The sequence below is a fragment of the Haliotis cracherodii genome, unplaced genomic scaffold, assembly GCF_022045235.1.
Source record: "Haliotis cracherodii isolate W230 unplaced genomic scaffold, xgHalCrac1.p SCAF_5, whole genome shotgun sequence".
Classification (NCBI taxonomy): domain Eukaryota; kingdom Metazoa; phylum Mollusca; class Gastropoda; order Lepetellida; family Haliotidae; genus Haliotis; species Haliotis cracherodii.
Window position 1 is genome coordinate 40,172,753 of NW_027266308.1, and position 11,814 is coordinate 40,184,566.

Consider the following 11,814-nt stretch of genomic DNA (forward strand, 5'->3'; position numbering starts at 1 on the left):
CAATTGCGTTGATCGATGCACGTGATATTAATCACTGGACTGTCTGGTCCAGACTCGATTATTTACAGACCGCCGTCATATAGCTGGAATATTACTGAGTGCGGCGTTAAACAACAAACCAACCAACCAACATGTATGATATTCGCGTTTCTTTGGGCGGTAAGTATATATGCGCCCGTGTAAATGACACAACTATACAATCACATATGACAGGTCTGACACAACTCAAGAAGAGTACATTATAAAACTAGCATTTTAGAAGTGATGAACCCAAATTCTCCTCGACGACAGAAGCAGAAATCCATAACACGTTTGTTGTGTTGAAACAAATGAATTCACTGACGGCATTTATCGATCTGTCTAGAAAATACAAATACTCGTGTTTATTTCGTTCAGAAACCATCGATGCTTGCATTGACCTGATATAATACAAGGGAATATTCTGATCTATTCTGTGGGATCCAATTCCATATATCGATGTTGGAATATTTTCCTTCTCCATAATTTATCTCGCGAAGCCTTGTTTGCCAATCAATGCAACCGTGCTACAAACACACCGAATAATTGCACTTTATAAACCTGAAACACAGAAACTTTATCAATGGCTGAAGGTTCATAAAATACCGCTGCTGATAATATTTGTACAGCAGCACACTGGGAAACCATATTTATTTTAACAGTGCAACGGGGCGGTCGGGTAGCCTAGTGGTTAAAGCGTTCTCTCGTCACGCCGAAAGACCCGGGTTCGAATCCCGACATGGGTACAATGTGTGAAGCCCATTTGTGGTGTCCCCCGCCGTGATATTGCTGGAATATGGCTAAAAGCTGCGTAAAACCATACTCCCTCACTCAATTTAACAGTGCAACGATAGAGTACAGTATGACACGGCATTTGACCAGTCGATAACGTATACAGTGAGTGAGTGAGCTACGCGATAAATCTAAAAAAACAATGACGAACGAGGCGTGGTTTATTCCCCGACAAAACAGGGTTCTACCATGACGTCATTTTTGCGCTAGCTATTTAATGACGTCGTGCAGATGAACGCCACGATCGCACTCAAAGGTGGGAGAGATATGGTGGTATTTAGAGAAAGGATGCAGATAAACAAAGTGAAAATTGTGAGGATACCAAACTTAACGCCCCTATACATAAAATGGCGTAGTCCTACATTGCCGAGGTCGGATTATATTCGGGGAGTCATCATTATTTATATACGGGTAAATGTTTTTAAAGCGCGTACAATCTATTGACATCCTTATAACAGAATGTTGATTCTCATATAAGAAATAAACGACTCGTGGTCGTTATTTATCGTACAATAAAACACTGCAGGGAGAATAAACCATGAGGGTCCTACAGTGTTTTATTGTACGATAAACAACTCCCATTCGTCGTTTATTTCTTACATACAGGGCAAGGTAGCATATTGTCCAAATGACGAGATCACCACCAAATCACTTTTCTCTCCGTCTTCGTAGACAGAATCGGAGTTCAAAATCTTTAATAAACAAAGCGCATGGATTATGCCAGGAAAGATAACTCTTGCGTTACAACCTGGTCAATATTGACATTTCTGAACTACTAATCAAACAGGATTATATATACCAGACAAAACCGATTCTTGTGACATTTGTTAACGATATATTACCCTCCATGGTTTCACTGACAATTTTGTAATGACAGGCACATATCAATAATTTCGAAGACAATCAACGTCAAGGTCAAGTTTTATATTTCGCTTGTTCATGCTGTTATTGCGAGCACTCTCGATATCTCGGTCTATGTAAGCACATTAACATTCATTTAGTTCACTTAGATCCATACTGAGATACTCATCACTAACCATCAATTATCCCTGAATATATATGTACTTCGACCTTGAAGTAAAACACTTTGTTGCTAGGTCGACCGCAAGGTCGATACAAACTGCCTTCCTCCAACCTGTATAATGTGTTTTATCCCTGTGATATATTGATAATGCGGATGAGAGATGAAACATTCCTGTCCTGACACCTTCCCACATATTGATTTCATGTGACCGCGTAGTGTATATCTATATTTTAATAAATCTTTCTATCTGCAGAGCTTTTACATACGCTGTACGAAAGAGGGGGAACCGGTTTTTTCTAGTAAATGCCATGGCACCTGTGACGTCACGAAGCAAGCACGGATTCGGTGTCAGTCCTGTAGATACCAAAAGTGCCTGAAAGCTGGAATGACAAGAAGAGGTTCGTTTACCAGTATATCATTATCCCCAGAACAAAGTAATGTCTAGTTTGTCAGATCTGTTAAGTTTTAAGCATTAAGAAACAAACGATTGTGCTCAAAGAAATAAATAGCAACACATGAAAATAGTATTCCATTTTTTTCCTTTTAAGCACTGTACCAAGGCCGTAGTTAACTTTTTTTGATAGGGCGGGGGGGGGCAAATATTTGTACAAGTTTCACTTGTCCCCAACTTGATTAAAAAAAACTGTCTTCTATAAAAAAAAATCCCCCTCCCCCCCACCCGACCACCCGGCTGGCTAGGGCACTGTGTACATACAGTACAACCAATGCATGTTCGGTGATATTTGTGGTTTTCCACTGCTTTCGGCAGTATGGTACGACGACCTGTAAATATGTAAATAATCGTATCTGAACCGGTCAATCCATTGGTTGATACCATGAGCGTCGCATCACGCTGTAGGAGTACGACTGACCATCCAATCCACGTTTAAGTAGTCTCTGATGAACACCATGGTGTACTTGGGGCCTATTCTGACACTCACAGTCATTTGTCTATGACACCCGTGATGATTCCAGTTTTAGAACAGGTCACCAACCTATGCTGGTTGTAGTGGGTGAGTGAGTGAGGTTTTACGCCGCTTTTAGCAATATTCCAGCAATATCACGGCGGAGGACACCAGAAATGGGCTTCACATATTGTAGACATGTCGGGAATCGAACCCGGTCTTCGGCGTGACGAGCGAACGCTTTAACCACTAGGCTACCCGACCGCCCCTATGCTGGTTGTAAGAGGCGACTAAATGGACTGCGTGGTCAGACACGCTGACAGTCGATTGGGTGGTTCTTCACAATATCGATCACTGGATTGTCTGGTCCTGACGTCATTATGTACAGGCCACGTTCAACAACAAATAAGCATTACGTTGTTTTATGGGATTTATCTTATTTTACAATCTCACCGGGCAATAGCACCTCCTATACCTCAACATAGAGACCGTAAGGTTACAACTGCAATAGATACGAAACAACGTGTAATCTCTTTGTTATGACCTTGTCACCGGGTCAAAATAAACTGTCTAGTCACGGTCTAGTGACCCGACCGCACCCCTCTCCCTTAATTGACCGTCTTTCGTTACCATTCGGCAAACTCCGGCAGTCGTCGTTGTCCAGTGCCTTTGCATTTTATTGTTTGAGAAATAGTGACACATATATTTCATTCTCTAGCGATTTAATGGTACACTTTGTACCATGTACTTATTTGATATATATTATTTCATATATGTTTGCTACCTTATTCATGTTTTGAATCTATTTTTGTGACTATGATTTTCACATATTAGAGGGATTTTATAAATGAGGCTTCTGACTTCTAAATTTAAACCCTTTGTCTTTATTTATAGGCCCCTGTTATAACTATCAGCTTAACTGGGATACTCATCCCTTCCTATCAAGATATATTTTAAATATATTTTTAATTAACTACACTTATTCAAAACATTTTATTCGCTCTTGGATATATTTGTTACTTTTGTAATTACCCCCTTCAGTAACATTTTTGGGACATTTTTTTATGATTATTCCATATTACACATTTATCATTTTATTAAGCCCCCATCCACGAAATTGGAACGCCAGAAGTGGACGTTAAACACTCAAATGAGGATGATTTATTCTAGGTGTAGATGTTTCACATGTATTTATGGTATTTATTGTACATATCTGCTTGTAAATCAGTTGTGGTACCGTTGGATAGACTATGTTCAGCGCTTTATTTTGGTGCTTACATCTTCCGCATTGGTTTAGTAGTTAGTTTCCTATGTTAAGAAACACACTTGGCTAAGCTCTCCATGTTATTGCATTCACACGGCTTACCAAGAAGGTTGTTCTCACCGACGTCCGCGCACACGCCCTTGTCAAAATCACGTGTCTTTTGTATCAGGCTCCGCTAGACAGTTTACAGGTCGTCTTGATATTGGGTAGTCATTCAAAACTCAGGTTTCGTTCGTAAGTGATTACGGGGCAGTGTTAAAAAAACTAGTACTGACTTATTCTGGTTATCTGAGCTAAACTTATTAGCTAGGGTTTTGCCAGTAATCCGTGGATAACCAACTTTCCCGCGATTGTCTAGTTTAGATCAAGTGCCTGTTTACTATTGTGAGTCAAGTTACTCTTTTGGTCTAGTAACCCTTTTTTATTGAGTCTAGATACTCCTGGGGTCAATTACCTTCTATTTTGGGGAAGTTTAGAAATTCTGTGCCAAGTTAAAGTGACTAAGTCTTTAGTCTACACGGCTGCTACTTCATACACAGGCGTCTTTTGCCTATCTTATTGTCAAAGATATTTATTTTAGGGACCCGCTACCCGCTATTGAACACATCCGAGGTTATTCTCTCGGTAGACTGTTGACTTATATAATTAATTACCCCAGGTGTTAATTGGTGGCAGCCGACTTAATTGGCTGTCTACGCATCTTGTCAATATCTTGTCAAAGTGTTGATTTTGCTACTCTCATTTTATTACTGTTATACAGTTGCTTAGGTAAATAGCTTGTGTATTTGCTCTGATCTGATTAATCAGTGATTATTGTCAGTGTAAATTGGTTTTTGATCCTATATATTGTCGCCTATTGATACAACTAGCTGCTAGTAACATGTGATCCTATTCCCTTGTTGTCATTATTACTTGAATCTTGTTTTATGACACCCTGGTCTCTGGAACGCAGATCCGTGACAGACCTTATACTAGGTCTCTTCAAAATGCAATTATACAAATTCCTTCATACCTGTGATCATTTCAGATACTGCGAAATGTTTCTTCATAACTCCCATCTTTAGACAGTTATGATATCAATATGTCCCTTAAATAGTGAGTGAGTGAGTTGGGTTTAACGCCACTTTTAACAGCATTCCAGTCATATCGCGGCGTGTAAGCTTAATGTGGGAGGAAAACCCGAAGTGAAGCAGGCCTCAGACGTTTACCACCTCGGTGAAACCCACGAACACGGGTATGGTGCTGACAAACCTAGAAATATAATCGGGGCGAACCGGGATTCAAACCTGCAATCATAGGTTTCTGGCGTGCCCAAGGGACGCAACTCTGCACATCGAATCGCGGCGCCTTAGACGACTGGGCCACCCGTGCCCCCTGTCCCTTAAATAAATGTCACTATTCTTTACCCCTCAGGGCCCCGCTCCATGTAGTGTTATCAGCGTCTTAGCTCTGAGGTCACTTCGTGGAACATGGCCAGGGCATTAGAGTACATGTACTCTTTATTTTAAAGTGTTTCCTATGTTATGTTTTTCCCCAGAAAAACCCGAGTGGATCGAACCTGAAGAGGGTCAGTACTTGTGCCTTGTGTGCGGGGACCTCGCCAATGGCATCCACTTCGGTGTCTACACGTGCGAGGGCTGTAAGGTGCGTGTTGCAAAGCTAAACCTTCATCTCTGGAAATACATTTTGTGTATTAAGTTAGTTGTTTTTGGTCGTATATACTGTAATACTGAGATTTTGGATAAGCTTTTTTTTTACATAAATTGCACTAATTTAAACAGAAAATGTATTTGTACCTTTGTTGTTTTGGTTTGTGACTAAACCACTAGTTAATTATTTACCAATAAATGACTGTTATAAGAAAGTCGAGCAAAATAAGTTTCACTTCCCTGTGGCCGGGACATGCTCTTGACTGGGTAGTATGTAGCTTACTTAATGAGCATTGGTACTACCTTTTAGCTCACCTTAAGTGAGCGTATGTAGACTCGCCTCGTCCGACCGGTATATTGAAAAATATTGAGAGTTACTCGCCATTCCTGCATGCCTCATTATGAGATTTCATGTCCAACAAGTATGTGGTCTGGGTAATGATATAAACTACGGCGTTTTTCGTGGCATATTTTGATTTTTGATAGAGCTACGACTTTTGATCTTCTAGAACCCCTGTTTTTCTAGTGTGATTGCATTTTCGTCAGCTCCTCTGGAACATTTTGCATCAATAATCTTACCTACAGTGTGTCTCTAAATATTACTTATACGCCCATATTTCTTGAAACTTCAGGTGAGCTTCGCAGCTTTGTTGCTCTATTCTTCAATTACCTTGTCTTTGCTATTACATTCTATATAGTTTCAGTGTGTAAATTACAGTATACGATGGGGACTGTGTTGGTATATTGAAATGAACCCAATCAATAAAACAGATGGCCGAGACATTGATCTTGATATGATTTCATTGTTTTCAGAAATTCTTTCGCCGCGGTCTTGTGGAGAATAGAACCTATCAATGCAAGGGCGACAACACATGTGTCATAAATCCACGAAGCCGGAACACATGCAGGGCATGCCGGTACCGGAAGTGCCTTAGCGTTGGAATGTCACGTGATGGTAGGCAGTGTTACCTTGATAACTGTCGGTTATAACTCATCATGTCTTGTACGGAAGCTACGCCGTTTTACTGTACATCAAATTGATAGTGTACAATTTTTATCAATGACCTCAAAGATAAACTGTCCGTTAAGTCTCAACTTATCAAGTATGGAACCTTCTATACATGTAAACCTTTACATATCTCTTCATTCATTGCAGCTATTAAGATGGGTAGACCTAAGAAAAAGGATCTGGACTGCTGCAGAGTAGAAGGAACAAGTACTCCTAGTGGTTACCCGACAATGATAGACGAAACTGAGGAGATCCTTGTTTTACATTCAAATGAAAGTGACTCTAGCAACGACATTGAGATGCTTGAGATCAAAGCACGACCAAATCCTCCGCCTTCATCAGTTCCCTTGGACTACTCTTTGCCAACAACCGAAGACTCTGTTGTTGATAAACCAATAATCAGTTCCAAACCCACGTCCACTGGGATCAGTGGTTCAAATGTCTTGAGGACACCTTGGTCGAAGTATGCACTGCAACAGATGATCACAAGCTTGCCAAGGGACAGGCTGTCTCTTAAATCGTTAAGCTCCCTCTATATTCCACCGTCAACATCTTCAACTGTTACAAGTGCATCTGAGTATAAAACTTATGAAGATGAGGAGAAAAGGCTTGATAATGACGATGTCTATGGAAGACCGTTTACCACTGAGCAGGAAGATGCGCAGGAAGACTATATTTTGGAGGAAGCATCCGTTTTGCCAGTGGAATCTGAATGTACCTGTCCGGATAGTCCATCAACAGATTCTACGAGTTATGAAGCTCCAGTCACAGACCCGTCAGCACTTTACTCCATGTCCAGTGATGAAATTGATTCAATGTTGAAACTTTTGGAGGACTTCGAGAGGCCAGCCTCACCATCGCACAGTTGTCGTCGCAAGAGTAGCAGCAGCATGGAAGATACCGGGGGTAAACGACGAAAGCCTGATGTTGGTCACAACGAGGAGGGATACAGTGGAAATTTTACAAGCACCATCTGTGAAAGGTTTCTCAAGACCACAAGCAATCCCCCGTCATCTTGGCAGCAAGGGAAACAGTATCATTCAACGAGCAATCAGCGTATTTATGAACTAAATGTTGAGAGTAATAATGGTAGCGGGACATCGGCAATGAAATCTTCTGTTGGTCTCGAGATAAGGAAATATGGACAGTCTCCGCCGCAGGCTACAACTGGTGCAACATACTCAGCGGCTCAACCTCCAACAGGCGAATTTTCCACAGGTAATGCAGCGGTAGGCACTACTACATATGCAAGCGTCAACTCTATTCTAAGGTCCCAGCAACATTCCACAAGCACTCGCTCCCATTCTCTGTACGGCCAAGAATGTAGCTGTGGATGTTGGCACAAACGCAAGACTCGGAATCAAACCACGTTAAGGGACAGTGATGCCTCAAATCGTAGAAAGGTTACTAGGAAAGGAGACGTACATTCTGCCCCCTTACCAAACATTATAAAGACTCGGGATGTTTACGAACAAGGTGAGGAGAACCAATCCTTAAAGGAAATAAGCAAAGCGTTTGAGGTTCTGTATGACAAAGCATATGACAACAATGCACCATCGGAGTGGCCTCGGAGGGCTAAAAGCTGTAACATGTCAACAGATTCCGACTCAGAGACTGATACCGAATGTAGTTGTAAGTGTATTCAAGTCACAGGACTATGTTTATGTCAAGGACCACAACAACAGTCTGGTAACACTGTTTCCAGAGACATATTTATGTCCGCCATACCATCCTCTCTCGCAGGTGTATGGAACACACAGGTGTTTGAGTCTGCCTCCCCCTATCTCTTCATGAAATACTTGAAGCAAATCCCGGACATCATGGCCCCAACAGCCGTAACTGATGTACAGCAAAAGATAATGCAAAACCTGCTGGATTCCTATTTGAACTACATCAATAATACAGAGATGAAAGCCAGAGACCAAATGCCTTCTTCACCTGAGGTATGACTTATCAGGTATCTTCTTATATGTTTTTATACAATCTACAGTCGATTAATCAAATAATTGAGAGGCATGGGTGGCCCAGCCATCTAAGATCCAGGACTTAAGTGCTTTGATGCGACCCTTAGACGTGCAAGAAACATATGACGGTTGTTTCGATTCCTGATTTGCCCTGAATATGTTTCTAGGTTTGCTAACACAATACACGTGCTAGTGGATTTCACCAAAGGGGTGAACGTCTAAGACCTGCATCACTTATGGCTTTCCTTCACAGTAAACTGACACGCCGTGTCTATAAACACTGCTCATAAACTCTTTCAATGTCGTTCAAAAACGGTAGAGATTTCAAGATAATGTGCTTATACGAATTTACAATCATTTCAATAATAACTATATTGATATATTTATATACTGATTTAAATTTGGTTGAGTGTTAGGCTGTTAAAGTGAATGTTATCATATACAACAAAGAGAGCTTCAATACCGGGGAATATAGTTTACATATCCTTAACAAAGATTACTGTTGGTAACTTATAGAATGATCTGCTCGTGGCAAAGAATTGCCGAGTATCTATCCGCGGAGAATCAATGCCCTTATTCTCAAACGTATGGTAGGACCTTAATTAATTCACGGGGACAGAATTTGTGTCTCCTGGTAGTCTGTCCTCCAGTTACAGGGGTGTCTTTTTATGTGATATCAAGATTTTCATAAGACCCTTCTTAAAAACCTCGGCAAATGATAATGCTGCGGAGATGATACAGTAAACTACGGTTATAACGAACACGCTTATAACGAACTAACGGATATAACGAACTAACTTTTTAGTCCCGACTATTTGCTGTAGTTATACTGGATATGTGCTTATAACGAATTACGGTTATAACGAACTAAAATTAGTAGTCCCTTTGAGTTCGTTATAACCGTAGTTTACTGTACTCCACTTTCTAATTTAACGTTCTATTTGTTTAGATCAGTTTGTTACTTGGAGACTCAAGACAGCCAACAAACATATCGGACGACCGGCTGTCCTGTGCATAGCTCTTGCAATGTAACGAATAGTTGATACTGGAGGGATGTCATCCAGAGCTGGTGTGTCTATGACACTTCGGGACATGCATCGACAGAGACAACTGGGGACTCAGGAGGCCGTTGATTGTAATATAATTCGTCCCTTTGTCCAGCGACTGCTGCTGTCCTCCTGAACGAGTGCTTTAAACTTTATATCCTGGCCAGCTCAAATGATTGTCCGCAAATTCAGTTCTAACCATCCGAAGAGATTGTCAAGGTCAATTCCTGACAAAGTGTTTGTACACAAGTTCAATTGCTGGCAATCCAGAGTGGTTGTTTACAAGTTCAATTCCTGGCCATCCGAAGTGATTGTTCACAAGTTCAATTCCTGGCCATCCGAAGTGATTGTTCACAAGTTCAGTGCCGACCATCCGACGTGAATGTCCACAAGATTAATTCCTGGCCATCCGAAGTGATTGTTCACAAGTTCAGTGCCGACCATCCGACGTGAATGTCCACAAGCTTAATTCCTGGCCATCCGAAGTGATTGTTCACAAGTTCAGTGCCGACCATCCGACGTGAATGTCCACAAGCTTAATTCCTGGCCATCCGAAGTGATTGTCAACAGGGACAGTTAGCATTCGTCCTGGACGACGGTTCAAACGTTACACCCGTGACCATCCCAAATGAGTGTCCAACAGTTCGATTCTTATTCGTCCTGGGCGATTACCTACAAAATCAAGTCCTGATCATCTGAAGTGATTGTCGACAAGTTAAGCTCCTGACAATTCGAAATGATTGTCAGTTAATTCCTTATTTTTCTTGACAAATGACCAACGATTTTTCTATGAATAGAAAATGAATTCTAACCTAAGATTGACACCTTACTCGTAATTCATATGTTTTTCATCATACAATTTTCCCGTACTTCAATATGCATGAGAAGAAAAAGCAATTGCCTGAAATGGGTAGAAATTTCATCTGAGCCATCCAAACACGCAAGTACATCCTGTAGTTACACGCTGCACTAGTTGATAGTATTTCATTTATATTGTTTCATAAGAACATACCATATCGGACAGCGAAGGCACGCTATTCAACCATCCCGTGAGAGTAACTGCATGATCTCCTGACGATATACTGTTTTTAATCGGATTTTTAAAAGCTGAACATAACTTGTGATATACAGTTTTACGGACTCGTTCAATAGTGGCTTAATGAGAAGTTGTGATAATGACCGTATGCGCCTCGTCGCGAACAACCGCCTTATTGTGAAAGCAGTTCGTGGTATATCCAAAAGAGTGTATGTCAGTGGTTGTAGTAGGTGTTGAAATTGGAAAATATATATCAACAAAGATAGCATATCTGTGTATCTGTTTCGTGTATGTATGGCTCTATTGGCAACCGTGATAGAAATGGATTTTGATATAAGATCCTGTAAGTTATTGTTTGTTTCAAATGAATTAAATGACTGACATTACACCTCTTGTTATGTTTTTAATTCAAGATACAAATATCAAACTTGCTTCATATCATCGACTAGAGGTCTAAGGAGGTACGGCTTGATGCAGAGCTGCGTCCCTTAGCAGTTAGTCGAATCCAAAATTAGCCAAATAATGTTCCCAGGATCGCCATCAAAATATTTGTTGGCTACATCGAAGCGGTAAACCTCACCGACCTCCAACACTTTGGGCTTTCTTCCTAGGTTAGGCTGAGATTCCGTATATTCGCTGTTTCACTATAGCAGTAAAGTTCGAATTACCCCCACTGAAATACTGTCCTGTACGCATCTTCCCGAGGCAAGAGAGTTAACTGATTTTAAAAGTAGGCTGGAATTCCTGGGCTCGATCGTAGCGCCACCAGTGACTATTAAGAGTTATGTCCCTTCTATGCCTCTCCTGTGGACCAATCATCGATTTCGGGGCGCGATTTTTCCTGGACTATGTATAGACTCGTTAGTCCAAGCAAAATGTAACTCCATAAGACCAGACTAGTTCGGCAAGGGTGGAAACTGGACTTTTATAGTCAGTTAAAACCCTTGCCTCGGGAAGATGTCCCAAACGGTGATTTACCAAATCACATTTTAAACGGAAACAAAACAATGGCAAAAGCACGAGCTGGACAAAATAGTATTCGCGGAATGTAATAAGATAAAAAGAGCATGTGTGACACAAACATGAGTGACACACGACTCGCGTAAA

General features: G+C 41.0%; 1 protein-coding gene across 2 annotated transcripts in view; it reads left to right on the forward strand.

Annotated features, from left to right (window-relative positions):
* Positions 1 to 9,865, forward strand: part of LOC139442806 (uncharacterized) — a 36,319-nt gene extending 26,454 nt beyond the window's left edge. For both annotated transcript variants that reach the window (XM_071223697.1, XM_071223698.1), the window contains exons 3-7: positions 2,088 to 2,232; positions 5,541 to 5,647; positions 6,466 to 6,607; positions 6,809 to 8,604; positions 9,575 to 9,865. In XM_071223697.1, coding sequence (XP_071079798.1) covers positions 2,088 to 2,232; positions 5,541 to 5,647; positions 6,466 to 6,607; positions 6,809 to 8,604; positions 9,575 to 9,643 — 2,259 coding nt within the window. In that variant the 3' untranslated portion in view covers positions 9,644 to 9,865. The remainder of the gene's footprint in view (positions 1 to 2,087; positions 2,233 to 5,540; positions 5,648 to 6,465; positions 6,608 to 6,808; positions 8,605 to 9,574) is intronic.
* The last annotated feature ends 1,949 nt before the right edge of the window (positions 9,866 to 11,814 follow it).